At 44.0% G+C, this 13,751-nt stretch overlaps 1 protein-coding gene across 1 annotated transcript in view; it reads left to right on the top strand.

The window, feature by feature from the left end:
• LOC103732899 (N-acetyllactosaminide beta-1,6-N-acetylglucosaminyl-transferase) overlaps positions 1-12,740 on the top strand; it is a 44,738-nt gene extending 31,998 nt beyond the window's left edge. The window contains exons 2-3 of the mRNA XM_008831627.3: positions 8,373-8,465; positions 10,036-12,740. Coding sequence (XP_008829849.1) covers positions 8,373-8,465; positions 10,036-10,226 — 284 coding nt within the window. The 3' untranslated portion in view covers positions 10,227-12,740. The remainder of the gene's footprint in view (positions 1-8,372; positions 8,466-10,035) is intronic.
• The last annotated feature ends 1,011 nt before the right edge of the window (positions 12,741-13,751 follow it).

The following is a 13,751-nucleotide window of genomic DNA, read 5'->3' as shown; positions in this document are numbered from 1 at the left end:
TTTTTCATTGTTTGAACCCTCCCCTTTATTATCCCCTGGTGCTAGTAAATTCTCCTCAGCCTTAGGTGGTTTTCCTAAGCATTGTCGGATGGCAGCTATTATGGGGAGGAAGGAAAGGGGCAAATGGTGCATTTCCCAGATTTCCTTTTTAAGAGCCAGATAGGCAACATTGGTCCAGACCTCTGGGTCAGGAATGTCTGCTGACAGGATCCAGGGTGCGAATTGAAATACTTCATTGCAAAATTTTGAGCCTTCCTTTTGGGAAATCTTAAGTCCTCTTGATTTAAGTAGGGCTCTAAGGGAGCGAATTTGGAGGTTTTTTTGGTGTGATGCTGAATTACCCATTATAGAAAAGAAGTGTGGTCAGTGGCGTTCAATGTTACTGGGGCAGCCTGCCACCAGGGGATTGATACATTCTGATGAACACAAGCCTAGCCGCAGATTTAAGGGACTGGCAACCATCCTTGTGACTTTTAACTGGTTGCTGCGTTACCAGATTTTTATGATGGTTGTAAAGCTTACTGCCTACACCCAGTCGGGCTGTCGGGGTCCGGAAAGAGGGCAGGGGGCCTTCGGCCAGTATCAGGGAGTCGCCCTGACCAAGAGGCTTTAGTTGCCTGCAAACCTTATCCAGATCCTCGCGAAGGCTATAACCGAGATAAAGCAAAGAGAGAGAGATGGGGTGGTCCTCGGATGAGCCCCTTCCCCAAGAGAAGGTTTATGGAGCTTACGGGGGTAATTAGTGATTGACCCATAGTGGAGGTCACAGACAGGAGAGGGGGAGAGTAAGAAGGAAAGAAAGTGAGAATATGCCACTCCAAATAATAATGACCAGTGGGTGTGCTTATGAACAAGTACCTAACATTGCCCAGTTTTTCTTCTTCGGGGGACGTGAATTTATCTGGGATTCACGCCTGGGACCCCCTTATCCTTCCATGGGAGTCTTTTAGCGGTGAGCACCCTGTGGCTCTTATTTGCTCGACCTGTGCCCGTGGGGCTGTTTCAGTGGCCAGAGAGAGAGAAAAACAGAGAGGAGAAGGAGATACAGAAAAGCTGCCTTGTCTCCACCCGTGTGGGCAGTCGGGGTCCACTAATAGGGCTAAGAGCCTTTGGCTTATATCAGGGAGTAGCCCTGACCAGAAAACCTCAATTGCTCCTTCGTCTTTAACGGTCCCACGCGAAGACTCAGACTGAAAATAAAAGGAGGAAAAAGAGGAGAGACTGCCAATCCCCAAGGGTGGGGTGGCTTAAAGGCAAAGCTGCCTTTATCCTCCTGATGGGAGGTGATAGGAAAAAGAGATTGCCGATCCTCAAGGGTGGGACGGCTTAAAGGCAAAGCTGCCTGTTACCCTCCTGATGGGAGGGGTACTCACAAACTCAGTGCATTCCAGGAGCCCCACGTTGGGCGCCAGCTGCAGGGGTCTCTCCCTCTCTTCACGGGTCGCTGGCCACCGGTCCACGAGGGCAGGGGGAGCAGAAGTGGCAAACGGAGTCAGGACGGCCAGTGAGCACTGACGGAAGAAAGCCCTTCCGGGGAGGCTGGTTCCATGGCGCAGTGAAACAGAAACAGCTCTAGATGCAGTGATACAGCTCTAGACTCAGTGAAACAGCTCCGTTTATTCAGTGGGAGAACTAGAGAAATTATAGTGTGGAGGCAGTAGCCAAAGCCTCAGCTGATAGGTGCTCATAGTATGCTTTATTTACATGTGGCAGTGGGCTCCTATCGTCCGACTATCAGGCAATACCTGATTATCATATAGAAAAAAACTGGGGGTAGTTTTTACTCCAGGTAACTATGCCAAACGTCATGTTCCAAATAAGGTCAGGCATCCGTGCTTGGTGGCACTTTCCAGGTAAGTCAGGAAGAGAGCAGGAGGCCCCCTGCTGAAAAGGGGAGTCCTTCCATTTGGCACCGAGCCCCTTAGGGCTATCCGGACATGGAGAACTACAACCCTAACAGCAGGGTTTCCCAACAGTCAGCAGCAAAGCTACAGGGAGAAGAAAGTTCCTGAATCCCTAGATCAGTGTCTATTTTACTGCAGGAGTTCCAGGGGGATGGACTGAGTTCAGCCTCAGAAAAATAGAAAACAGGTTAAAAGAGGCTTTTTAGGGAGTGAAAGAAGCCACTAGTCTTGGCACTGGGCACAGGGCTGGTAGCTTTGGGATTGTCTTAGTTACTTTCTATTGCTGTGATAAAAACACTGAGTAAAACCAACTTGGGGAGGAAAGGGTTTATTTCACCTTCAGCTTATGGTTCATCGTGGAGGGAAGCCAGGGCAGGAGCTCAGGGCTGGAGCTGTAGCACAGACCATGGAGGAAAATCTGCCTACTGGCTTGCTTCCAGGCCTATGCTCAGTCTGCTTTCTTAATACAACCCAGGACCACCTGCCCAGGGGTGGTGCCACCCACAGTGGGCTGGGGCTCCCACATCATTCAATAATCAAGAAAATGCCCCACAGACATGGCCACAGTCCAATCCAATGGAGGAAATTCCTTAGTTGAGATTGCCTCTACCTAGGTATGTCAAGTTGACAACTGAAGCTGTCCAGCACAGAGACATTGGTCTACGTGTTCATAGTGCACTGAACCACACGTATATTTGTGCTTTTTGCTGTTACCTCTTTTAAGTAATAACCAAGCATTGTATAAAGTATTCAAACTGAACCGTCGCTAGAATTGTGTGTGTGTGTACATGTTCCTGTGTGTGAGTGCACATGTGTTTGTGTGTGTGAAGGTCAGAGGTGGGCATCATATATTTTCTCTATCGAGCTTCACCTTATTTTTTGAGACAAGGTCACATTGAACATGGAGCTCACTGATTCAGCTAGACTAAGTGTCCAGCAAGCTCCAGGGAGCCTCCTGTCTTCATCTCTCCAGTGCTGGGATTACTGGTGCATGCCACAGTGCCCAGCTTTCACTTGGATGCTGGAGATCGAGCTTACTGACTGAGCCATCTCCTTAGGCCCCGCACTACCCCCTTGTCTTTTATTTGGGGGAGGGGTTGCTGGGGATTTAACCCAGGGCCTCATACATTGTAGGCAAATGCTCTGCTTCTGGGTTGAAAGTCTTGTTGACTATTGTAGCTTCTCTCTAAGCCAGCTGTACCTAGCAGGGCGGATAGGGAGAATGGAAGGTTGATGGTCACCCCGGCAGCTGCTGTAGAGCAGGCGAGCATGAGGCTGATCGTGGGAATAAGCGTCTCACTCCTTTTACATGGATTAGGAATCTTTCTCTCTCATATGTATATTTGTGGCTCTTGTCTTTCTCCCATTTATTAATATTATTTTTCAGGTACTAAGATTGGATCTAAGGCCTCACATATATTAGGCAAATGAACTATATCCCCAGATTTTTTTTTTTTTTTTTTTAAGCTTATTTTGAGATAAGGTCTCCCTAGGTTTCACAGGCTGGCCTTGAACTAACCATGTAACCCAGGCAGGCATTGAACTTGCCACCCTCCTGCCTCCTGCTGGCTAAATGTTGTGTCATCTAAGTCACTGAGCCCAGTGCTGAACCTTGCTTTTCCCATAGTATGTGGGCTGCTGTTTCAATGAGTTAGTTTAAGAGATCTATTAAAATGCAAGGTTAGCCATGCATACCTTTAATCCCAGCACTGGAGGATCTCTACGAGTTTGAAGCCAACCAGGTATACATTCTGAGTTCTAGGCCAGCCATGGTTATGTAAAGAGACCATGGCTAAAAAAATGTCTGGAGAATTGGCTCAGAGGTTAAGAGCACTGACTGCTGTTGCAGAGGACCTGGGTTTGGTTCCCAGCACCCATGCATGTAGCAGCTAACAACTGTTAGCTCCAGTTCCATGGGATCTGATGTCCTCTTCTGACCTTCGTGGGCATTGTACGCAGGTGGTACACTTACACACATGCAGGCAAAACACTTATACACATAAAATAAAAATAAATAAATAAATCAAAAAAATTTAGAAAAATGAAAAAAAAAAAAGGGCTGCCCGGATAGCCTAGCATGTGCAGAGCCCTGGTTTTCATCCCCGTGCTTCAGAAAATGAAAAGTGAGCATACATATTCCAGCAGTGGGGACAACTTAATTAAATTGAACAAAGGACAGAAAAATGCTAGATTTGATCCCTGAAGCAGATTTTGAGTGAGAAAGGACAGAAAGAGACTAAGCTAGACATGCGATGAAGAATCTCAAGGCGAGGAGAAACAAGGGAAAGGAAAGTGGTGGTGGTGTGTGCAATCCCTTCACAATGTTGCTCGTAGTTTCTCCCACTCAGATCCTAGGAAAGTGCTAGCCCTGGTCAAGAGCCACGCTGGAATAGCTATATTCCTGGAGCTAAGCCTATTTCATCTATATATTTCTATGCCCACGTTTTATCTTTTCAAGGACTCTCTCACTTTGTAGCCCTAGCTGGAACTCATTATATAAACCAGTCTCTGCCTCCCAAGTGCTGGGATCAAAGGTGCCACCATGCCCAGCTACCCCAGGATCGAGCTACCAATTATATTTAACCAAATATGTTTGATGCCTGTCATCAGACTCAAAGTATAGAAGTTGGTGTTTGGAATTTCATTAGCTGGGGATTAATGGGTGTTAGTATCTACTCAAAAGATAGGGGACATTAATTATAAATGCCATGGCCTTTATCTCTGGAATAATAGAAGGTGTTTCTCAATGTGCCAGTCTGTGATAATCAATATTAATGAACATGGGAGAGGAAAATGTCTTCTCAAAAATGCACTGACTTAAAAGGTAAGAGGTGCATTATCGGAAGTGTTTGATTCATAGTTTTCTGAATAGTAGTCTGAATAGACTCATAAACACCACACACAGATCAGCTTGATCAAAGTAAAATAAACTGAATTCTCTCCAAGCTCCCTATCCCTAACCCCCAGGCAAGTTTTAATCTAAATTCTCTTTTTCAATCTAAATTATTTTTTAAAATGTGTATTAAGAGCAAAGCAAGGAAGCTTCTTTTTTGGGTAGGCAAGCACTGCAGCCACTTTAAAAGTCCTAAAATACAAGTTAAAGCAGGGAACAACACTATATTGAGTACTTTTCTTGGATACTTTCAAGTTTGGGAAGCAAACCCCGCCCCCCAAATCTACACTATTTATAGAAAAGATTGTGGCAGCATTTAATTTTAGTTGGGAGACTTGGGTACAATTCTAGATTTAGATCATCATATAATTATCATATGACCTTAGGTCAAAAGAACAGAGTGTCTTTCTCCTGAAATACACAGTTTTTAATGTTCAATCCTGTTAAATTTTCTTTCAAAGTTTGGGTCGTTTCTTATTGAAAAATACCATCTTCTTCAGTAATTATTTTTCTACTTCAGACTATAATAGATTGCATTCTTATGGTCCTGCCTAGAGAAAAGATAAGAGACACATAAGCCCTCCCTTCAGGCATTTGACTTGGAAGCAAATTTCCCCAGGAATCCCATGCTGGGGGAAGGGAAAGGCTGAGGTCTTGGTGCCAGCCAGAGGAGGAACTTGCCTCCTAGGAAGAGATTTCACACAGTTCTAACAAGTTGTCACACCACCCTCCAGAACAGACCAGAGGGCCAGTAACTGGCCGTCTTCTCTCTTTTCTGCTGCTAGAGGCCGCCACATTCCTTGCTGGGGCTCTTCCCTTACATCAAACTGCCATGCCTAGCCAACTCTTCAGCCTCTGTCTTCTGCTGTTACTGTACCAGGTTTGAGAAGCTGGTTTGCTGAAAAGCGCTGGCTTCAGGCTGGCCGCTGTGCCTTCACTTGTACCTGACTCATTTACTTGGGTTTTGTCACCTGCCTGACTCTGCATCTAGGCATGTTAATCACTTAAGGCGTGCCCTGGTCTCATCTTCCCTGAGGCTGAAGGCAGGTATCTTACTGTCAGCTTTTACAACATCCTGTTCCAGACCCACCCCAAAACGTGGCCCAAAGTCTCCAGCAATGGTCGTGACCCCCAAGCAGCTTTTGTTAAATATTTTATTTATTTTTATTTTATGTGTATGAGTGTTTTGCCTGCATATATATAAGTGCACCACATGTGTGCAATGCTGTAGAGGTCAGAAGAGGGCGTCAGATCCTCTGGAGGTATGGATGGTTGTTAGCTGCCATGTGGGTTCTGGGAATCGAACCCAGGTCCTCTGCAAGATCAGCCAGTACTCTTAACTGCTGAGCCATCTCTCCAGCCCCTAAGAGAGGAATTCTTAGCTTCATATGAGCTGCAGCATTTCTCACCACTGACAGTTTGACAGGAACAGCAGAGGCTCATAAATCTCTTCACACCATGGTGATATCACCTCCCAAACAGCAGCAACCATCTCTTGGGAACTGACTTTACCTTCCCAAGCAATAAAGACTTCCTCCAGATTGCTTGCAGAACCAGAGCTAAGATAATGATCAACCAGCCCCTGCCTTGACAAAGACTGCTTAATTATGCATGCCTCTTACCCCGTAACCCCACCCTACTTCTCTGTTTAAACCTAAAACTCAAGTCAGTGTCCCAACACTGAAGATGGACTTGGGGTTACTAGACTACTTTCTCTGTACATCCCAATGTGACTATATGTATGAAATCTCCTTTCTCTGCCATTTGACCACCACTGCACTCTTTAACTGGTGTATTGGGATGGATATCTGAGCCTCGCCTGTTGGGACTCCAGAGCTGGAACTTTTGCCCTAAAACTCTGGTAACATTACTGACTCCTGTGATTAAATTGCACCTGCCCAAATAACTCGGGATAATTTATTTGAAATACAGCTGAATAGCAACTCTCATAACTCTTTGCTCTGCAATGTAGCGTATTATCAGGTCACAGGGATTAGAATGTGGACATGTGTATGTGTGTATGTGCTGTGTGCATGTGTATGTAGAGATGGGGATGTTATCCTTCCTACGAAAGTATTTTATCATTTTGGAATCTTCTAAGAGAGAAACGATACAATCTGAGTACAGATATTTGTGTGGGATCATTACATCAAAATTTTATTCAAACTGTCAGTGGTGAAATGCTGCAGCTCATATGAAGCTAAGAATTCCTCTCTTAGGGGCTGGAGAGATGGCTCAGCAGTTAAGAGTACTGGCTGATCTTGCAGAGGACCTGGATTCGATTCCCAGAACCCACATGGCGGCTAACAACCATCCATACCTCCAGAGGATCTGACGCCCTCTTCTGACCTCTGCTGTGGGCATTGCACACAAGTGGTGCACTTACCTACATGCAGGCAAAACACACATACACATAAAATAAAAATAAAATATTTAACAAAAAAAAGAATTGCTCTCTTATTTATGTTTGTATTGGTTCCCATACACACTCTGAAAGGTCTCAGGGGTCTCGGGGGGGGGGGGTCTGGATTCTAACACACTCCTCTCTTTCCAGTACTGAATTCCCTATATGATTAAGTGGGCCATTTCACTTCGTGACCCACCCAAAATTTGTTGAGTATTGAGATGCCTTACCACTGCATTTGCTCCCCCATAGGACATGAGGCAATATCTGCAGACATTTTTGATTGTCACATTTAGGAGAGTACTATTGCTATCTGTTGGGGAAGCCCCCAGGGGTAACTGTCCTACCCACACAGGTCAGCTCCACCCACAAAGCTGGGTACCAGCATGGAGAGACCTTGGCAAGGAAAGATAGCAACCTAAACACCCCTCCCTCAACTTTGTTTTTGAGGATAACTCCATATTTTTTAAAAGCAGGTATTGGAGCTGGAAGTATGGCTCAGTGGTTAAGAGCACTAGCTGTTCATGCAGAGGACCAGGTTCAATTCCCAGTACCCACATGTCAGCTAACAACTGTCTGAAATTTCTAGTTCCAGGGGATCTGACTCCCTCTTCTGGCCTTCTTGGGCATTTCATGCACATAGTGCATTTATATACATGCAGGCAAAACATTCATACACATAAAAAAATAAAGCAGTGGGGTTTTTAAAAATTTTTTTTGTTCTGTTTTGTTTTTGAGGCAAGGTTTCCCTGTAGCCCCAGCTGGCCTGGAACTCAGTATGTAGACCAGGCTGACCTTGAACTCAAAGAGATCCACCTGCCTCTGCTCCCCAAGTGCTGGGATTAAAGGTGTGAGCCACCACACCCAGCGGGTTTTTTTTTTTTAAGTAGGTATTATATTAATATCTAATTAGTAATTTGGTACTAGTATATTGATTATAGTTGTATTTATAATTGATTACTATATTGATCAAATTACATACTATACTAAGTAGATATGAGTCAGCAGCTCTAAGTTTGGTTGACAAAATCAGTTGTAAGGACCATGAAGTGGATGGTGGCATAGCAATCAGAGTGAACGTTAGAGTCGGAAGGTGGACGAGGAGATTTGGAGACTGAATGCTGGAAATGTCCTTTGTGGTCCTCATCTCTGTTCGTTATCACTACTGCAGGAGTCCCTGGTGCCATGCCAAATGCATCCTGGACCGGCAACCTCAGAGCTGTCAAGTGGATGGACATGGAGGACAAACATGGAGGTTGCCATGGTAAGGCATCATCTCTCTCACTGAGGCCATACCACCTGTTGGTGTTGGCATGAGGATGATTGTGTAAAATGGATAGATGGGCTCTCACACAGAGAAAACGGAGCTATTGACTGATCTGCTGGTTTTCGGAGAAGTCTGAGGCTTCGCCACATATGTCTTAAAGATAAGTTTGAATAGTGCAGACATTCCCAGTCTTACCAACGGAGGTGAAGTACTTTGAAATAATTCCAATTTTCAATTGCTCTTGTTTCTAATTCAGCTCCAACAGAATTTCCTATTTGAGCAGAAATTTTCTACAATCTTTCCAGAGATATTGCCCTGATGTTTCCCAGACAGACCCATCCACTCAGCCTTTGCTGTCCTTTCACTCTGCAGTTGATATAATGCTTTTTACCAGCCTTTGTTCCAAATGCAAAGGATACAGAAGAGAGCCAAATGGTCTAAAGTCCCTGCTTTTCTGGAGTGTGTTGTCTGGTCTGAGCAGCAACACAATGTCTAGAAAGAGAGAGACCAGAAATGTTCCTTTCCTTCCTTTCATATGTATGAAACATTTACATGTAAACTGATATGTCATATATATCATAAAATGGTCATTCTGTGTGATAGTCTTATTTATGTATTTTAAAATAATATTTATAAAATATAAATAAAATATAGGCTATAGAAGATTTATGTATAATTACGTTGTATGATGTTTATATGCATAAGATATACACACGTCTGAGTGTTCCTGTATGTTTGCACGTGAGCCTGTATACACACACCAATTGGTACTAAGTACAATCACACATGAATGAGGGGTAAGTGATGAGGGAAGTGACTTTGAGGCAGAATCCAGGGCTGAGCTGTGCATATCTGATAGAGGATGGGGTTAGAGGAGGAGAGCACAGGGATTGTCAGGAAGAGATTAAGAACTTCCGTGCTAGTCTAGTACAGTAGTGCACACCTGTACTCCCAGAGCTAGGGAGACTGAGGCAGGAGGGTTGCAAGTTCCAGGCCAGCCTGAGCTACATAGAGAGACCCTGTCTCACAAACTAGATTAAGAGTTCAGCATGGTGGCGCACACCTTTAATCCCAGCACTCGGGAGGCAGAGGTAGGCAGATCTGTGTGAGTTCAAGGCCAGCCTGGTGTACATAGTGAGTTCCAGGACAGCTGGGGCTATAGGGAGACCCTGTCTCAAAAAGACCAAAAATAAAAAGAGTTCAGTGTTGACGTACTTTGTGGTAAGACAGAGTATCTAAGTGAAGCGATACTTTCACAGGCTCCAACAGAACTCGGAGAAGAGACACACCCAGGACCTTTCCTGTCCATGAGCTTCTAGAACCTCTCACCTAGGGCTCTCATTCACTAATGTGGAAATTGCTTTGTGATACCTGTTATACTCTTTTCTTGTATTGTTTGATGCTCACCTTATACAAATACATATTTGTATCTAGTGGGATGGGGCAGTCCAATTGTCTTCATCAGAAATGTGTCACATTTGATTTTCAGCTACCCTCTCCATTAGTTCGCCACCCTCAACTTTTGAAAATAAGCATGCTTTAACTATTTTTGTCTTCTCCTTCACAGGCCACTATGTACATGGCATTTGTATCTATGGAAATGGAGACTTAAAATGGCTAATTAATTCACCTAGCCTGTTTGCTAACAAGTTTGAGCTCAATACATACCCTCTTACTGTGGAATGCCTAGAACTAAGACTTCGAGAAAGAACCCTTAATCAGAGCGAAACTGCAATACAACCCAGCTGGTATTTTTGATCCACGGGCAGCTCGCGCCTGACCGAAAAATGCCGACAGAAAGAAAAATGAAGATCCTTTCTTTCCAGGAGACTTTGCCCTTGGCTATGCTGAGGGTTTGGGGAAAATGGTTTCAAGAAAACAGTAAAATTTCAAGAAAACCTTAAGGACCTGAGTACATAACTATATTGAGTCCACTGGACACTGTGAGACACTAACAGGATGGCTGAGTGAAGCTATCCCAGCATTTTGGCCAGCCTGGCAGGTTTTTTTTAACTCCCTCCCTTCCTCCCTCCCTCCCTTCCTTCGTTTTTTTCAGACAAGGTCTTGCTATGTATTCCTGGCTGGCCTGGTCCTCAACATGTAGCACAGGCTGGTCTTGAATTCTCAGCAATCCTCCTGCCTCAGCCTCCCAAACTGCAGGGATTACAAGTGTGCACCACACCTGGCTGCCATATCTGGTGGTTTCTTGCTCACCTCTGTTTAATCTACTGCTGTAATCACTGTTAAATTTAAATACCATCAGATCTTTGCACCAGATGTTTATCACATCAATGTATCCTATTAGAAAGAAGACTGGTAGGTAATACCGTCTAGGAAAATCAGAACCTGGTTCCTTTGAAAAGGGATCTTGAATCCCATATTCCTAGTCGCTACCCTGTACTCAGCCACACACAGGCATAGAGACAGCTTTCTGGTAACTTACCAGTTTCCTTTAGTCAAGAACAGATCTAGAAGGGCTGAGGATCTATAGTTCAGCATTGGAGCACTTGGCTGGCATTCATGTGTCTGACTTGGGCTCCATCTCCAGCACCTCTAACAAACAGGTCTTGGTCTGAGTCTCATCACTGACACTTTCAGTTTACTCGTGTCTGATGTTCTGCAGACAATACAAAGCCATTAACAAGAGGCCGCAGGTACTTTAAGACAGGAGCCACTCTGCGGGAAAAGGATCTCGGGGACACTGGATAGTTCTGTGTTCTGTTCCAGAATGTTCTCTGATCTCTCTTTTCTGTTTTCTACTGAGAATATTGAAAAGCCCTCATAAGAATGAAGGAATTCTTTCCCACAGGAAAGGTGCTATTGCATGATTCTAGTCTCAAGTATGGTACCTCTGAATGATTTACTTCTTCTGAGGCCCCATCTCTACTTGACAAATAAGGACCCAGTGTCCTACGCAGCATTAACTACACCATGATAGTCTCTGGATAGCTTTGCAATGCACAGTGCCTACAAGAGTGTCTGGATTCTTAAGAGTGTTTGATTGCAGGTGGACATCTGTGTCATTTCTCATTCATATGCTGAATCATTCATCCAGCCTACATTTGAAAATCTCTTGAATGCCTGTAATCCACAAGAGATACAGACACAAGAGGGAAATGAGACAGATACTTTTTCACTGTAAAACTCTTGGGAGTGATGTCAGTTTTAGGAAGTCTGCTCTAGGGAGTCTTACAAAATGACTACACTTCACACATGTCTAGCTGTGGTTACATATTGTGACATGAGGCCACAGAGATCAGTAATTAGAAATCAGAGGAAGCAGAAGCCAAGTCTGTCATGCCCCATGCCCCATGCCCCATTTTACTGGCATCTCACAACACTGTCGTGAGGTTCCCATGAACACCTGCATCTTGCAGATGAATTTGGGTTCTCTCTTGTCTTCTCAGCTCGTTTCCTGAGGCGGGCTATTGAGAGAAGGTAAAATAGAGCCATGTTTAGTATACCAGAGAAGGTGTAGTCTAAGACCAGCTTTAGTGTTGACACTGAGAGAAAGTTGTGTTATTCAGAAAAGTGGGAAGTCAGGACCTGTGAGATGGCTCAACAGGTGGGGGTGCTTGCCACGCAGGCTGACAACCTGCGTTCAGTCCCTGGAACCCACATGATTAAAGGAGAGAACCCACTTCCACAAGTTATCCTCTGACCTCTACACACATGGCATGTGTACACCCACCTCTCCCTCTCAGAATAAACCTAATAAAATTTTTCTAAAAGGAAAGATGTGAAGTCAGCTTTAGTAATCCTCTTATGTTTTTATTTATTCTAATGAAAAATTACTCCAAATGATTATTCATGTAGTTAACACAGTTTAATTCTTTTTTCTATAACTGTACCTGCTGAATGTTAATCACATTGAAAGGGAATGACTTTAACATAAAACTTTTTTTCTTGTTACTGAAAAGCAAAATGGAATTGTATTAGGTAATGTTGAAAGACAGAATGCACCCAGGGTCAAAGGTTCAGTCTAAACATTGCCTCTTCAATCTGTTATTTAAATGAAAGCACCCAAGAAGAAATGTTTTCACACTGGATCTTTCTCATGGAGAATGAGAATTTTTTCTGGAATAGCAGATGTTTACGTCTCTGTTGTTGGTCATGTCTTTCTTTGATATTGGGAGAGCGTAGCGTTTGAGCTAGTGAGTTTCTGTTAGCCAGGGAGATGCCCTCAAACTACTATATCCATCTTTGTTTTTGTTGATGTTGTGTTGTGTTGTTTTTTTTTTTCTTGGAAATAAATTAATATATTGTTTTCCACCTTTGGAGATATCGTGTACTTCTTTAATGTCTGGTGAACATCCGCTAAAGAATGTGTCGACGGTGTAGTTCTGCCAGGATTAAAAAGGGCAGAAAGAGATACATTTACACATGTTGCTGTCTAAAAGTCATCCATCCACTAAAGAAAATAATTAAACTTTCTCTTTGTGGGGTGAGGGAGTGACTGAGAATGAGAGGGTGAAAGAGATCAGTTTTGTGTGCGTGTGTGTGTTCACGTAGAAATGGTCTTTCACTGAACTTGGACCTTGCCATTTTGGCTAGACTGACAGGCCAGTGAGCCCCCAGGATCTGTTGGTGTCCTCCACCAGCACTCAGGTTACAGGCACACACATTCGCGCTCCCCCTGCTTTGCCTTATACAGCAGACATTTTTACCAACTGAGCCATCTCTCCAGCCAGCCCGGGATCACTTTTGTTTTACAGTTATTTTTAAATCTGAAGCAGGGCTGTTACTTTAGTATTTACCTGCTCCACTGGTCAGACTTTGGTATCACGGCCAACAAATGCCTAAGGAAAGCAGCTTAAGGCTGGTAAAGACTTGGTTGGGGCTACAACCTTCAAAGGTTGTTGGAAAAGGGATGGCAAAGCAAAGCAGCTCCCTTTATGGAGGCCAGGAAACAGAGAAAAGGGCATAGAGGAGGGAGCCAGGGCAAGATACAACCCCTAGAGAAATACACCCAGGAATCTACTTCCTCTAGGTAGTCCCTACCAACCAAATGCCTTTCACCATCTCCCAGTAATGCTGTAATTCTATAAATCTGTCAAGGTATTAATCTGCTGATTAGGTCAGAGTCCTCATGATCAAATTGTTCTGGAAACATCCTCACAGACACACCCAGAGCATGAATTACTAATCTCCTAAGAACTTCTCATCTAGTCAAGTTAACTTAACCTTTCGTAAGCATTTTTTCTCTTTAACTCAAGATACAGTTTTTGGGGGTGGTGTTGGGGGGATGTTAATAATTTCATAATTATTTGTCAGATACCAAGG

Source organism: Nannospalax galili, unplaced genomic scaffold, assembly GCF_000622305.1.
Source record: "Nannospalax galili isolate Female #2095 unplaced genomic scaffold, S.galili_v1.0 scaffold72, whole genome shotgun sequence".
In the NCBI taxonomy this organism is placed as follows: Eukaryota; Metazoa; Chordata; class Mammalia; order Rodentia; family Spalacidae; genus Nannospalax; species Nannospalax galili.
Note: the sequence above shows the minus strand (reverse complement) of the source record. Positions and strands in the feature narration are given on the sequence as shown.